The sequence below is a fragment of the Capricornis sumatraensis genome, chromosome 4, assembly GCF_032405125.1.
Source record: "Capricornis sumatraensis isolate serow.1 chromosome 4, serow.2, whole genome shotgun sequence".
In the NCBI taxonomy this organism is placed as follows: Eukaryota; Metazoa; Chordata; class Mammalia; order Artiodactyla; family Bovidae; genus Capricornis; species Capricornis sumatraensis.
Genome location: NC_091072.1, coordinates 142,248,316 through 142,264,747, shown reverse-complemented (window position 1 = coordinate 142,264,747; position 16,432 = coordinate 142,248,316). Strand labels below are relative to the sequence as shown.

General features: G+C 49.3%; 1 protein-coding gene across 1 annotated transcript in view; it reads left to right on the top strand.

Moving 5' to 3' along the window:
• The first annotated feature begins 1,747 nt into the window (after positions 1-1,747).
• The window catches only part of ETV6 (ETS variant transcription factor 6), a 289,130-nt gene continuing 274,445 nt past the window's right edge, over positions 1,748-16,432 (top strand). The window contains exon 1 of the mRNA XM_068969889.1: positions 1,748-1,873. Within this exon, the coding sequence (XP_068825990.1) occupies positions 1,841-1,873 (33 nt within the window). The 5' untranslated portion in view covers positions 1,748-1,840. The remainder of the gene's footprint in view (positions 1,874-16,432) is intronic.

Below are 16,432 nucleotides of genomic sequence, written 5' to 3'. Positions count from 1 at the left end.
AATCCCATTATTCCCACCTTCCCAAAAACAGGGCTTTCCCATTCCAACCCCTTAAATAAATCCTGGTTCAGAGTGTTCTTCGAATGAGTGTGTAAAAAAGTCTGCACAAGATTTATCACGTGGAGAGATGAAGGGAAGTGGGTAGGAAAATTGGGCGGCTCTGGGAAATGAGTCTTAGTCTTTATATTCATAATTTAATACACATCCATGAGTTAAACCCGAAAGTACTAGCAGGCTTTAGAATTTACATATAATTAATAATGTGTCCAGCGGTGGACGCTTCGGAGCATTTTCAGAGACTATAAACAACAATAAAAATAATAGAGTGATCAGACAACACGTACTCAAGGATAGAACCTTCAGCCCCACCGGCTTTAACCTCATTTGTTTTCCCAGCCAAATATTCTTCCCACCCTCCCGGCAGGATCCCGGGGGTCGTCCCATCTGTCAGTGACGGCTTCTGAGAAGCGGTCCGGGGAGGGCTATTATCTCCAGGAACCCGTCCTGTCAACTTTGTACTCGAGTCCCCTTTGTCGGTTGGTAGCGGCCGCTATTGCTTTAAAAGGACAGCAGATTTCGAAACAGGGAGGAAGGGTGGCTGGGGGTGGTGGTGGTCAGGAAAAGGAACTCAACCGCCTTTGATAACTGCCCAGCCGCCTTCCCTTCTCCAGGACGAGTGCTCGGCCGGGCAGCGCCCGCATCCCCGGCCCGGCGGGTGCGCGCGCGCGCGCGCACCTAGCGTTTTCGGGGCGCCCACCTCGGCGGGGAATTCCCCCCCGCGGCCGGGCGGGCATCTGCGGGCAGCAGCCCCGCTTTGTCTCCGGCGGCGTCGCGCTCCGCCGCTCGCCCGCTCGCCTCTTTTCCCCGGTGCGGGCTGTAACCCGATCTCCCATTTCCTGGTGGATTCTCTTAAAGAGGCCGCGGTCGAGAAGCAGAACAAAGGCTATTGTTTTATTTCCTCCTTCGGGTTCCGCGTCCTTACCGGAATGTCCCTTCCTATATAATTATTTTCATTGCGTCTGCGCTCGGCTCGGGGTGGCGGGAGGGGGGGGCGGAGAAAAAAAAAAAAAAAAGCCCTGTGCCTTTCAGTGTATCTAAGAGACGGAACTAGGGGAGGGGATCAACGCCTCGTTGATCCTGTCCGGAGGGTTCTGGGGCCCCGAGGCGCGAGCCCGGCAGCGGCCCGGCGGAGCTTAGCAGCCCCGCGCCCGGGCCCCGGGGGCCTGGCGCACGGTCCCCCGCCCCCCGACCGCCGCGCCGCCTCTCCCCCCCCTCCCCCGCGCGGCTTTTATTTCCCGATGCCGGGCTGTAACCCGAGCTTTTATTTCCTGGTGGCTCCTTTAAGAGGCAGAGCTCAGTGCTGGGAATTCACGTCAGTTTCTGCACTGAAACTCTCAAGATCAATGAGCAAAGAGCTTTCTCAGTTCTGCCTTTCAGTTTCTCTCTTCCAGGAAGGAAAACATTCGAGAGAGAGAGAGGGAGGGCGAGGGAGAGCGGCGGGAGGGCGGGGGGCGGGGGCGCCGGCCCGGGTGGGAGGAGAGAGCGGGGCAGGCCGGCCGGGCTAGCGCCCCGGGTCGCCGCGCCGCGACCTGCAGACCCCGCCGCCGCGCCGCCCGCTCCCACGCCCCCGCCACCCCGCGCGCGGCGACTCGGCCGGCGCCCGGCCCGCCCCGCCCCGCCCCGCGCGCTCGCGGCCCCCCGGGGCGGCCGCCGGGAGAGATGCTGCAAGAAACTTCTTAAATGACCGCGTCCGGCTGGCCGTGGAGCGTTTCTGGGTTGGGGAGAGGAAAGGAAAGTGGAAAAAAAACTGAGAACTTCCTGATCTCTCTCGCTGTGAGACATGTCTGAGACTCCTGCTCAGTGTAGCATTAAGGTAAAGATCTTCTCCCCCTCCCTCTCCGGGGTGGAAAGCCTTGAGCTGCACCGGCCCGGCTGATCGTGCCGGGCTCCTCCGATCCGAGGGGGCTGTTGCAGTCGCTCTGTTCGCAGGAAATTATTTGGGGCGCCGGGGAAGGAGATGCAGCTCTCGGCGGCGGCGTACCCTCTAGTGTAACCTTGCTGCTTCCCCGCTCCCGCCGAGCCCCGTGTCGGCTCCTGCGCCCCCACCCCACCTCCTTTGCTTTTTGACAAGGAAATGCCGGTCACAGTCGGTCAGGAGGAACCCGAGTGGTCCTCAGGTCTGCAAAACACCCCGGTAATTAGTGCGCTTAAAAAAAAAAAAAAAAGCCTGCTCCCTACTCCTACTCCCAACATGTGATCGAAATGTAACTTTTGTTCCCGAGGGGTGGTCTTCTTAGAAAAAAGATAGTTCTCCGGCTCCATTGGGGTTGGAATCTTTTTTTTAAGCGTTCCGCGAGTCTGGTCAGACAGTGTCGCCCCCCCCCCACCCCCCCGCCGCCCCATTGTAATTGCAAGCGCTTGTCGGAGAGACAGTAGTGCTGTCAGCTTTTCCTGGGCATTGCACAATGAATTTCTTTCTTTTCTTTCTTTCTTTTTTTTTCTTTAAACCAAGGTGAATAAAGTTGCTGAATGGTTATTTTACTCTCGTAGGCATCTGAACGTTGAGCAATCCAAAAGTAGAAAACTCTTGTCATGCAGGGAGAATGATTGAAGTGACCAGGCAGAATGACCTTCCCACTTTGACAGTGCAGAGAGGGTAGCTAAGAGTAGAAATCTCCCAGTCTCTGGCCAAGGTTTGCAGTCTGGTAAATGCAGGATGGTGGAGGATGTTTGCAAACACAGTACTTACCTTCCAAGTAGTGGTGTGTGTGAGCATTTATGTACATGTCTGTATGTCTGTAAAGGCTAGTGGTGCTGCGGTTTGTTTCTTCTAAAAAGTTGTTGTAAAGTTTGCCACCGTGAGGAGGCACACTGATTTGTCCATCTCCCCCAATTAATTTTCCCTTCCCTGCGTTCCGTGTGCACTTTCATTTCACTGTTACCATCAGCGCTCAGATGGAAAAGCCTTCTTCAGTGAGAAGCTGAAGCTGCTGAAGTTTTGTTTGTGGCTTGGCCCATTTAATATGTTCATTGAGGGGACCCTGCAGAGACAATGAACAAATAACCAGTTTTCTTCATCCATGGGGCATTTTGGGAAACGTCTCTTCTGTTTTAAATGGTATTTACATAGGCTCTGTTTAGAGGAAAACTCAGCATTTTCTCATATTTGCTCATTAGGGTTTCATAATTATACTCAGGTGTTAGTATTTCTTATCAGGCGCGATTTCTCAGGGGTTTTGAATTAGGGTTAATGTGAACTGAAAAGGTGGGTTGGGATTGTTTTTGCCTCGCACAAAAAGCGCTTAGTGGAACTTTCGGGTTTCTGTGTAGATATCTGGGGATAGCACTATGTCTCCGGTGGAGAGGGTGTCAGAGTAAAGAATTTAGGTAGGTTGATACTTTAAAACCAATTTCTTTTGCTGAATAAATTCGATTCTATGAGTTCGGGATAATCCTTGGGTATGCCTAATCTATCTGATACTTCATAACACAAAGGTAACTAAATAATAGGATATTAAATCTGTAAATTGTATTTAGCTCAACGACAATAAATCTGACCTCAGGAGAACTTGAGCAACTATGGGAGAGTGATTTTGGAGTGGAGACAACGAAAAGCAAGCCGTTTTGTGGCTTGCTAGCTCTTCTAAAAAGACTGCATAAGCCCGCTGTTCTGAGAGGCTCGGGGCTGCAGGCAGAAATACCAATGAGGGGTTCATCTCATGGTACCTCAGTGGAAGACTACAGCAACTCCTTCCTTACATGCACAGAGGGAACCAATCCCAAACCCAGACAGCACAGTCCCTTAACTGTGACCTAAAAATTGCAGCCACGGTTTGTGTTATCATTTTCTATCTTATCATTTACCCTCTCCATTCTTTTCGAAAGCCTCTTTTCTTGACTTCTGTATTTCTCCGTAATTAGAACAGATCCAGTGGTCTTCCCTAGTAGTGAAAGTATCACTTTTAATTTGGATTGTCCTTTATGGAACCCGTCTGTGACTGCTTACTTGGACCGTGCATATGTTTAAACGCACGCACGGGAAGTGCATTTTCTCATGGCGTTTGTTTAGTTTGCAGTGTTCCAGTAAGAAACTCTGGAGATCAAGGACTGGGATTATTCTAGCTTGTCTGAAAATGTTCTGGTGATTGTGTGCGGTGTTTCCCTGAGTCCCTGGGATGTGGTACAATGACTGCAGGATAAAAAATGTTTGCCGGGAACCCACTAGTACAGCAATTTTTTTTTTTTTTTCCTAGAGTCCAGTAAACAATAAAGTTTTCTGTGGAGTAGAGAATGAGTGTCAGGAGCTTTAAAGGATGAGCTCATGGCTCTGATGTCCTGAGGACATGTGGCATGGAAAGCTCTCTGTGGAGAGTTTTCCCTCGCCTCTGCTGTCTGCTCCTGAAATCTTTCTCCCTGGCTTGTATCCTCTACGAGCAGCTGGTCAGCAGGCAAGTAAATTCCTCAGCAGCTGGTGTGATGGAGCACAGAGGAGCCCGACCAGAGGCAGCCACAGGGGGAAGTACTCTGTTTACTTCTGAGCAGTGTCAGTTCTGCTAGAAAAAGAGTAGTGTATGATTTCGGTGGAATTTCCAGGGTGAAAGTTTCTGAATCAGTCACTCAGTGACACCTTTATATGTATCGCTTGCGTGGTGGTGGTTGCTGATGAGTGCCTGATATTGGCTCTCATGTTTCTTTTGCACTTTAAAAGCATCTTCCCGGCACCCTAGGGAAGTTATCAGACATACGTTTACAGCAGAAGACAGGTGGACCAGCCCAAGGTCACCCAGACTAGTACTGTGCCCCTCTGTGTGTCTGTACTGGGCACTTTCATCATGAGAGATTAAATGCTTCCATTCCCGACCATTTGGGGGCTTTTGTTTGTTTGGCTTTTTTTTTTTTGGTCTTTCTGTGTGGCATAAGGGATTTTATTTCCCCACCAAGGATGGAACGCGTGCCCCCTGCATTGGGAGTGTGGAGTCTTAACCACTGGACCACCAGGGCAGTCCCTGGGGTTGTTTAAATGTAAGGACTAACTATATAAAAAGTCAACTGTTTTTTTTATCAGGGGATCATGTGGCTGACTGCTAGGCATGGGAGGAAGGAAGAGGCTCTTTTCCATCATCAGCCTTCACCTTCAAGTCACCTGTTGAGTTCTAAGTTCAGCCAAGTTGTAGTGGATCACACTTATGACCCAGCAGACCCAGCCCTTTCGAGGAGGGCTTCCAGAATACGATAGAAAACAGGCAGATAACTTCCCTGGTCCCCTCCCTTTCTCTGCCCTCTGTATGGGTTGGCTTTCTTAGTGGAATGAATTCTCTATTTTCTTACTCTCTGGGAGACTCCCCTCTGGACCCTGAGCTCCTTGGGCTGAGTGGTGATTAGCTTTTTGTGTCTTGTGCCCACCTTGGCATCTGGCTTAGATGTATGTGTCGGTCACGTTGGCTGACTTGCAGTGAGGCATGGAAGGCGGTCAGGGCCCCTTCTCTCTGTCCTGTGTGCCTGGACTGACTTCACGCTGCATCCGCAAGCTGGCATGAAGTGGTTGTGGGGTCACTCTGTTGACTCAGGGAGGCCTGGGGCACTCCATAGGGTGTTGGTCCAAAAATTATTATCAGTAGAATTTTGACCTTATAATTTTTCTTATTTTGGTGACATTTTCAAAAACTGCTTTTGTGTCTAAAAATAAGCAAAACATGGAGTTGAGTAAAAGATAAAGGGGCTTGAGGAATCACTGGAGAAGGTCCAACTGAGGAGACTTCTAAAGTTCTCTCTGGGTTCTTTAGCAATTTAATTAATTAGAGACTCGGAGCTGGGAGGCTATAAAGATCACCTGGGCCAGCGTCTTTTATGGCAAAGAGGTCCACACAGCTAAATGGTTTGCTTCAGCTGATATGTGTCCGAGGTAGAGCAATGCAGGCCTCTTGGTTTTCGAGCCCCTGCCCCATACTGGCTGGGTTCACGGGTTCGTCCCTATAAAAGGCCAAAGAAATTCGATACAATAGGCTGTGTGCTCTCTGGCACTTCCTAACTTGGTCCATTTTAATCGCAAGCCAGCTGGTATGAGGGCATGGAGGTCTGTGCCAAGTAAGGCGGTGTGTGGGGGAGCCCTGGGTCGAGAGGGTATATTGTTAGATGTGAGAAGAGGAAAGAGTAGGAGTGGGGGATGAAGGAAGAGGGGCTCGATGGGCTTGTCTTTGCACCACCATCTACCGCAATAACTTTTCTCTGTATTATGGTGAAAAGCATGTAACATTGAGTTTCCCTCTAAACCATTGTTGAGGGTGCAGTTCAGTCATGTTAAGTCTCTTCCCATTGTTGTGCAACTGATCTCTAGAACTTTTCTGTCTTGCAACACTGAAACTCTATACCCACTCAACACTAGTTTCCCCTCTCCCCTCCTCCCAGCCCTCAGTCACCACCTTCCTATTTTCTGTTTCTGTGATTTTTGTCTCCTTTAAATAGTTCATATGAGTAGAATTGTACTGTATTTCACTTAGCAGAATGGCCGGGAGGCTTGTCCATGTTGTAGCATGGGACAGGGTTTCCTTTTTTTTCAAGGCTGCTTTGCATTCCATTTTGGCTTCCTTGGGAGCTCAAGTGGTAAAGAATCTGCCTGCAATGCGGGAGACCTAGGTTCGATTCTTGACCGAACCTTTGGAGATCCCTTGGAGATGGCATGGCAACCCACTTCAGTATTCTTGCCTGGAGAATTAATTCCATGCACAGGAGCCTGGCAGACTACAGTCCATGGGGTCGCAAAGAGTCGGACACGACTGAGTGACTGCCACACACAGCATTCCATTTTATGTATATGCCATATTTTCTTTAATCCATTCATCTGTTGAAGGACATCTGTGTTACTTCCATCTCACGGCTGTTGTGAATGAGGCTGCGATAAACATGGGAGTACAAATGACTCTTGAGATTCCGCTCTGAGTTTTGGATATATCCCCAATGATGGGGTGCAGTGGTACTTTTTTTGTTTATAGTATGTGAGGAGCTGGTACTTATGTTTTGGGTTGAGGGCTCTGGGCCTCTTTGCTGAGCCTTTTTCTGAGAAATCCTGGAGGGGAACCTTAGGCTCAAACATACACCTTAATTTATACATACTGAGGCTCTGTGTTTCAAACAGCATCAGCTGAAAACATGGCAGCTAGTCCTAGAGAAATAGCTTACCTCTTTAGCATAGGTAAGTCGAGGGAAAAAACAGCCCAGTTTCTAGAATTTCCTAAGGAAGCTAGCACTAGAACAGATTCTGTGCAGCCAAGTTGACCTGCGTTTACTCACGCTGAGGCAGGTGGGAGCAGGGGGGTGTGTTTGGGACCAGCATCAAGAGCCTGTGCGCCCTGTTATGGATATTGAAAAGCTGCTCTTTGGTGTGACACTCCCAGCAGAGTGAATGAGTGTCAAACGAAGCCCCTTGGGGCATGGGGTGTACAAACAACGTATTTTGTCTTCGTGTTGATTTCCTGGCAGAGGCCCTCACTGCCATATTTGTTATGAGATGTGTGTAAGAAACCAAGCTCTCTGTGGATTTATTGAATCGAATGAGTATAAGTTGACGCGGGGTTCCCACGCCCCAGGAGGGATCTGGCATAAAGACCGTTCGCTGCCAAACCTAGTATTTGGGGAGAGAAAGACTAATTTCTGAACGTACAGAAAACAGCCTAATAAATGTGGCTTTCTGGGGGCGTTTCAGTCTGCACCTCCATGAACAGGCAGAAATAACGTGTGTCCACACCGTCTTCTGATTAGAAATGAGGGCTGCTGTGTGCTCAAGACTGTGCCTTCTGCATCGAAATAGTACCACCAATGTGGTATTTGCTCTGCTAACTTACTTGATCAGTCTTTTCTGCTCAGTGAAAGTGTACAGTTCAGCCTGGTCTCTGTTTGAGGCAGTGTCTCTAGTCTTTTTGGCACCAAGGACCAGTTTCATGGAAGACACTTTTCCACAGATGGGGGATGGGCACATGGTGGTGGTGGGTGGTTTGTGGTTTGGGGATGGTTGAAGCACATTACATTTACTGTGGACTTTATTATTGTTACATCAGCTCCACCACAGATCATCAGGCATTGGATCCTGGAGGTTGGGGACCCCTGGTCTAATGATCTGGAATTTGGGGAGTATGGGTGGAAAGGGCGACGAGGCATTAGTCTGTGTGTGTTAGGTATGAACCCCCTAGAAGCACAGACTGCTCACTCAGGTCTGTGGACTAAACTGTGGAACACCTGCATTTTGGGAGCTTTCTAAGGTCTCGATGGGCTTCTCTGGCGGCTCAGAGAATAGAGAATCCACCTGCAGTACAGGAGACCTGGGTTTGATCCCTGGGTTGGGACGATCCCCTGGAGAAGGGCATGGCAACCCACTCTAGTTTTCTTAGCTGGGGAATTTCATGGACAGAGGAGCCTGGCGGGCTACAGTCCATGGGGTCACAAAGAGTCAGACATGACTAAGCAACTAACACTATCACTTTTCACTTTCTTTTTGAAAATTTTAATTGGAGGATAATTACTTTACAATGTTATAATGGGTTGTTTATAATGGTTTTTGCCGTACATTGAATGCATAGGCATATATATGTCCCCTCCCTCCTGAACCCCCCTTTCCCACCTCCCTCCCCACCCCATCCCTCCAGGTCGTCTTGAGCTTTAGGTGCTTCATACATCGAACTCCCACTGGCTATCTATTTTATGTATGGTAATGTGTATGTTTCAGTGGTATAAGTCTAGGTAATTAAAGGGGTTTGCGTGCTGCTCTGGTGATCATCCGTCCTGCATTTCTTCTCCTCGTCCTCCATCACTACTACCATCACTTATTGGATCCTGCTGTGTGCCAGTCCTCAGACCAAGCATTTTATGTGCATTGTCTCATTTGTTCTTCGTGACTCCCTCTGGGAGGCAGGTTTTCTCCCTATTTTACAGAGGAGGAGCCTGCAGCAGTTAAGTGATGTGTTGGCCTGCCATCTCCCAGGCAGTGCGTGGAGAAGCTCAGGCCAGCATCTGCCTTCCCTCCTGACTCTCAAGGCCAGCCTCCTTTTTGAAGAAAGTTAGAAAGCTGAGAACGATGGGGTGATGGTGGCGCTTCCCACAGGCCAAGCTGAGAGGCAGGAATAGAGCTGGCAGGGACGCCTCCTCCCTCTCTGTCTCCTCCTGCTTGGGTGGGTGGCTCCTAATCAGCCCTCTGGGGGCAAGGCAGCCAGATGGTCACTTTGCACACAGCACCCTCCCTGGAGTGGATGTCCAGGTGTCCTGTTTCTACGCCAGTCCTTGATGTTGTCTTGTGATACTTTGTATTTGGGTGGGTTCATTTGGGCCCTTTTCATGTTTTTCTTAGAAACCTTTCCCCTCTCTACTTTCCCCTGTCTGTGTGTGCTAAGTCGCTTCAGTCGTGTTTGACTCTTTGTGACCCCATGGACCGTAGCCCGCCAGGCTCCTCTGTCCATGGGATTCTCCAGGCAAGAAAACCGGAGTGGGTTGCCTTGCCCTCCTCCAGGGGATCTTCCTGACCCAGGGATCAAACCCGCGTCTCTTAAGTCTCCTGCATTGACAGGCAGGTTCATTAGCGTCATCTGGGAAGCCCCCAACTTTCCCTAGTGACGCCTTATGGCATCATCACGTGGTCAGGTGGGTCACAGGCTGGGGCCATGGGAGCCAGACACCTTGGTCACACCTTGCTCAGTCTCTCCTTCCGCTGCTTTTTATTTTTTTCCAATTTAAAAATTTTTACACAGTTCATGAATGCAGTATATTTTACAGACCTTCCCTCTTAGTTGGCTGTACAACGCAGGGAGCTCAAACCTGTGCTCTGTGACAACCTAGCGGGGTGGGATAGGGTGGGAGGTTCAAGAGGGAGGGGTCATATGTATGCCCATGGCTGATTCATGCTGATGTGTGGCAGAAACCAATACAATATTGTAAAGCAATTATCCTCCAATTAAAAAATTTAAAAACCCATCCTTTTCGCTCATCTAAAGATACTGTGTTGATTTCTTGGAATCTGTCTGATGTCGCTTCAGGCATTCCCCGATTTCTGCCCCCCCCCACCAAAGGAATCGTCTTTTTTGTTTTCCTCTCTCCTGATAACCTGACACCACTGCCCTTGTTCTGATTTCCTGGAGAGAGGCTGTGGGCCCTCTGACGTGATGCATTTCTGGATTTGAGCAGCTTTAACGAAGCCTGTCTTCAGAGCAGATGTAGGGAAGGAAGCAGACAGAGTACGGTGTGGAGGGAGTTGAAGGATTAAGAAAGTCTAAGTCCCAGTTCTCATGAAACAGAGGAGGAAACTGAATCCTGCAGCATTTAGGTGTGTGTGTGCGCTCAGTCGTGTCTGACTCTGTGACCTCGTGAACTGTAGCCTCCCAGGCTCCATGGGATTTTTCAGGCAAGAACGCGGGAGTGGGTTGCCATTTCTTGTAGCATTTCAGTAGTTGGCCTGAAATGGGTAGCGATGTGTACATATTTACAATGGACTATTACTCAGCCATAAAAAGGAACAAAATTGGGTCATCTGTAGTGACGTGGATGGACCTAGAGTCTGTCATACAGAGTGAAGTAAGTCAGAAAGAGGAAAACAAATATTGTATAGTAACGTGTGTATGTGAAATCTTAAAAGCTGATACAGATGAATCTATTTGCAGGGCAGGAATGGAGGTGCAGTCGTAGAGAACCAGTATGAACACGGTGGGGGGATGAATAGGGAGGTTGGGATTGACATATATACACTACCATGTATAAAAGAGAGAGCTAGTGGGAACCTTGGGGAAGGCAGTGGCACCCCACTCCAGTACTCTTGCCTGGAAAATCCCATGGACGGAGGAGCCTGATGGGCTGCAGTCCATGGGGTTGATAAGAATCGGACACGACTGAGTGACTTCACTTTCATGCACTGGAGAAGGAAATGGCAACTCACTCCAGTGTTCTTGCCTGGAGAATCCCAGGGACGGGGGAGCCTGGTGGGCTGCCGTCTCTAGGGTCGCACAGAGTCGGACACGACTGAAGTGACTTAGCAGCAGCAGCAACAGTAGTGGGAACCTGCTATGTAGTGCAGGGAGCTCAGCTCAGTGCTCTGTGGTGACCAGCGGAGCGGAGGGGACTGGAGTGGGGTGGGAGGGAGGTCCAAGAGGAAGCGATATATGTATACCTACGGCTGATTCACTTCCGTGCATGGCAGAAACTAACACAACACTCTAAAGCAACTATACCCCAATTTTAAAAAATGAAAAAAAACAACCTGCCTGAGATCACATTGCTCTTCGTAGCTGAGCCAGAGTCAGAATCAGGTGTTCATGATCCCAGGGCCATGTCCCACTGACACCAGGAAAGTTGACAAAAAGCAGGCAATAACTCAGCACAGCTTTGTCGTGGGACTCCTGTCTAGAGAGTGAAACCGGTTTGTCTGGCACCACACAATGACTGATGGTATTAATGATCATCATTATGACCTCCGTGTTAAAGACAGTCGTTACGAGGTTTAGGAAGTGAGGAAATAGTGTCGTGCATTTTGGAAAGCTAGCCAGTGAACAGGGCTGACATAGAAATAACGTTTCTATGTTTTTAAAAGGCCACACTTCAGTTATCTGGACCAGTGACTTACGAAAAATATTGCTTTCCTCTCCAGTGAGGACAGGAAAGAGCTACCCAATAAATCTGCATGCTCAGCAGACTTTGTGTGTTCGCCAGAGGTGTTTTCCCTTTGTATGTGGGAGTCAGACACACTGAAAACGATCTGATTTCCTGAATGACCCTCAAAGGGCATGTGGTCCCGCTGGTGTGAGTGCTGTGGGTGCCAGTGCATAGGGATGTGAGCACTGTCATCGTAATCACCGCTCTTTCAGAGTTTGATTTGCATTTTATTCTGCCTGATAGCTGTTCATTGGTTCTTATCTGTAATGCTGATTTCCCTTAAGGGGATTGTAAGTTCTTGAGAAGAGGGAACTAGTCATTGCTGTACCATGAAGGGCTTCTAGGGGAAGGGCAGACCCTGGAGTAGATAGACCTGAGTGTGAATCTTGCTTCTTAAACGTATTCATAAAAAAAAAAATTTTTATTAGATTTACAATGTTGTATTGGTTTCTGCTGTACAATGGAGTCAGCTATTTGTATACATATATCCCCTCCGTCTTGAACTTCCCTCCCTCCTCCTTCCCAACCCCCCTCCTATCCCCTAACTTGTTCATCTTAAGCTTGAACCTGGTAAGTCATCTGAAGTGGTAATAAAAATATCTATCACAGGACTTCCCTGGCTGTCCAGTGCTTAAGACTTCATCTTCTAATGCAGGGGGTTGTGGGTTCGATCCCTGGTTGGGGAGCTAAGATCCCACATGCCGTGGGGCCAAAAAACCAAAACATAAAACAGAAGCGGTAATATAACAAATTCAATAAAGAATTTAAAAAATGGACCAACTCAAATCTTAAAACTAAACAAACAAACAAAAAACAGCCCTGTCTTGAAGGCTGTTGGCAGTGCCTTAACATTGTTCAAAGCAAAGCAAAATGTAGCTCTTCTCTCCCTTTGTATATCCTCCCATCAGAGGAATCTAGAAGGGGTGAGAGAGTTTCTAGTCCTGTAATTTTCCCAACATTACATCGTTGGGAAAACAGAGGCCAGAGACATCCTGGTATTGCTAGCGCTCCCATGGCTGGTTCTTGGCCCTGCCTGAACCTCCAGGCCTCTCAGGCTGGCTGACTCCCAGCCGGGGCTCTTGTCACCGTCCCTTTGAGCTTCTCCCAGGCTCGGGGTTACTCAGTCAGCGCTCAGCAAAGCTCCGATTTTTGACTCTCGTTGAATACAAGCCTCAACAACAGAAGAGACGAGCCAACTGCAATTACATGGTCGAAACAGATGCCGCTTGCATCTTAAAATTGTGAGGGAATAGCTCGCATGGTTCTGAATAAGTTTCCAGAGATGAAAGGAAAAAACCCGAAGCCTGCAAATACTGTGCAGTGCCTCTGATGGGCATTATTACTCAGCCCTCAAGTATTCAAACCTATTAAAGGATCTGCTCGTTCATACAGTTACTTATTATTTGCAACCGGGACAAGACTCCGGAGGGAGCATCCATTCTTCAGTCTGCTTTTGTGTGGCAGGCAGCCCCGTGGCTGTCTGACCACAGAGCAGACACTGTTTGCAGTAGATGGTGAATTTTCTGGTTCCAAGAGTCTGGAGTAGATGGTTCTTCTTGGAGGTTTAAACGGGAGAATTTGAAGAAGCTAAATTTGTAACTTTCAGGCATCAGGGAACCTTGATTTGTTGTAGAGGTTAAGGGAGGCTGGGAGTTGGGAGGCTTCCCAGGTGGTGCTAGTGGTAAAGAAAGTTCTTGCCAGTACAGGAGATGTAAGAGATGTGGGTTTGATCCCTGGGTCGGGAAGATCCCCTGGAGAAGGAAATGGCTACCCACTCCAGTATTCTTGCCTGGAGAATCCCATGAACAGAGGAGCCTGGCAGGCTACAGTCCATGAAGTCGCAAAGAGTCAGACATGACCGATGTGACTTAGCATGCATGCAGGGAGGTTGAAGTATTTGTTATCAGTAGCTGTGATTCCTTTTGCTGTGGACTTAGAGTGAGCTCCTGAGTTTTCTGCTGTATATCCATGTTAAGTGAGAAGATGACATGGAGCCTGCAAAAGCTCCCCCCACCTCGCCCCCCCTGCCCTCGAAAAAAATGTATTTGGCTGCTCCAGGTCTTAGTTGCGGCATGTGGGATCTAGTTCCCTGACCAGAGATCAAACCTGGGTCCCCTGCTTTAGGGAGAGTGGAGTCTTAATCACTGGACCACCAGGGAAGTCCCTAAAGGGCCCTTTTGGAGGAATAGTGTAGAGAATGTTCGAGGCCTCCTGTGTTGACGCCTGGAAGCAGGTGTAGGCACTTTTAAGCTGTTGAGGCCAGAGCTTAGGTCTGGAGAGAGACCCGGTTCCTCTGCCCTCGCCCTGGAAAACACAAGCGAGTTGGTGATTTTCTGCTCAGCTGTCTTGTGGACTCCAGTGGATTATGACGGGACCTGGTGACTTTATCTTTCTGAAGACTTTTCCATATCATGAGGTCAGTAATCCCCGATTCTGTCACATCCCCTCTTTGCGAGGAAGCAACAGTCAAAGATACTGACTCTCAGGTGTTTCTGGAAAGAAATGGGCTACAGATAGAAATCTGCATTGTAAGTTAACAGTCAACCCCCCAAGAGGCTTGTCAGCCTCTGAAGTCACCCGTGTGGGTCTAGGTGTGCAGCGGTGGCCTCGCAGGTGCCTGCCAGACTCTAGTGTGGCAAGAACAGGCATCCCTGGGGTCCCTCTTAAAGATTCCAGGCCAGTAAACTTGGGACCAGTATCATCCAAAGGCTCCTAATAGCCTAATAATTAGTACTTGGAGAACTAGATCTACCACAGGGGTGGGCAAGAGGAGCTGTACCTGAGTCCTGATGAGAGAGGAGAGAGCGTTTCCTGAGCACCTTTCTGGGCTTCTTTGGGGAGTTTGCGCAAGGAAAGGCAACATTTTTTTTTCCACGTTACTTCCTTCATTGTTCTGGACCGTATATCTTTCCCAGACACTATCCTTGAACATCACATCGGCCTCCTGCCAGAGCAAACCACAGGGTAGCGTCTCCTGACTCAGCCATCTGGTCCTGCTCTGTCTTCTCGTGTGCAGGCTTGTGATCACTGGCCGGGCACCCCCAGGGACAGAAGTGAGTTCTGTTTTCTTTGGGCCTCTGCATGTGCGCTCGTGTCCAGCTTCCTGCCCCAGAGTGGGTACATCTGGTTTTGAGAAGTGGGCATGTGAAGGGATCCCGGGTGCATTTTATAGTTACTGTATCCTCCTCTTGACTTACGATCTGGGAGATTTAAAAAATCCAGGTCAGGAGTTCACTTGTCTGGTGTTCTGCTTGGAGACAGTGGCTCTCCTAACAGTCTTGATAGTCATGGCCAGTGATGGGCAGGGACATCCCTTCAGGGTCACTCTCCCTTCATGCCTCTTAATCTAGCCTGTCTGTGAGCCTCGGTGAACTGGGTGGGAGAGCCGTCATTTGGGGCTCTGAGTGACAAAGGGCCCCTGTCTGGGTGAGTTCCCTCTTCTGGATGTGGAGACCTGAATGACCTGATTTAGCTGACAACAGCTCAGACTCCCCCAGCTCAGATTCCTGCCAGCTCCATATTTGACTCTGTCCAGGACTTCCCTCGTGGCTCAGCTGGTAAAGAATCCGCCTACAATGTGGGAGACCTGGGTTCGATCCCTGGGTTCGGAAGATCCCCTGGAGAAGGGAAAGGCTACCCACTCCACTATTCTGGCCTGGAGAATTCCATGGACTGTACAGTCCTTGGGGGTCGCAAAGAATCGGACGTGACTGAGCAGCTTTCACTTTCATATCCCCCCGGTCCTTCCTTGGGTCTGCTGACTTGAATGCTTTAGGCTAAGGTGGAAGGAGAGACCATACTTGTTGGGAAGGCAAAGAATCTTTGCCCTGAGAACCAGGAAACAAAGGCTCGCCCTCTGAAGCTGGCATGCTGCTCTCTCACGTCTCCGAGGCTCTGTGCACCTGGCCAGGCTGTGTGAGCGGTGAGGGCGTGCTGCTCGGTGGCAGGAGTCCCCTGCGGGTCAGACACAGTTTTTGAACACGATGGAATTCAGGGGGAATGCTGGCGAGCCCAGAAAGACTGGAGTGATGATCCTCTAATCTTTTTCAGCATGCTGCAAGGGGATCTTTAACTTTGAGCCAGATGGGAGGGAGATGGGCGTTGGGTTACATCTCAAGTAGGGCACCTATTAGTACACCGTGTATGTGCCCCCACCCTCCCTGGCACCTTGGCTCTTCTAAGTTCCCTATCCTAGAAAAATTCCCAAGAACCACTGACATCGATGGCAGGAAATTTATTTCTCCTTTCTGGGTACAGGGCTGCGGGCCTTGCTTGGAGATGGGTGGTACGAGGCCTCAGAGGGAAAAGACTTAAAAATGTAAGAAGGAAAAAAGGGAGAAAGCCACGCAAACCCCACCGAAAGGCTGTGTTACTCCAGCAGAGGGAAGAGGTGGGCCCCCGGGCACCAGTCACTCTTAACTTGAGCTGGCTCTTCTGAGAATTCGTCCGTCTCGAAAACCTTGGTAAAAATGGCCAGATGGAGCTTCTGTAAGGTAGGGGGAATGCCTGCATGTGCTTTTGTGGTTAGCCATGGTGTTGAACAGTCCGGTTTAAGGGAAAAATGGTTCTGGGTACGTTTCCATTTCAACTGTGGTCTTTAAAGGTTTACTGCGTAGGGGATGGGTGTGGGAGAATGAGTATAGTCGTCTGGCCTCTTAGTTAATTTCATCTGGGTTACAGGTGAGAAGTGAGTTCACAACACCTCCTGTTTCATATTTGGGTCTGTTTTAGGGTGAGTCTGGTTTGGGCAAACTGCTGACTCTAGTTTGGGCAAATCTCCTTTTACCCAGTGCACATATTTGTGGACTGC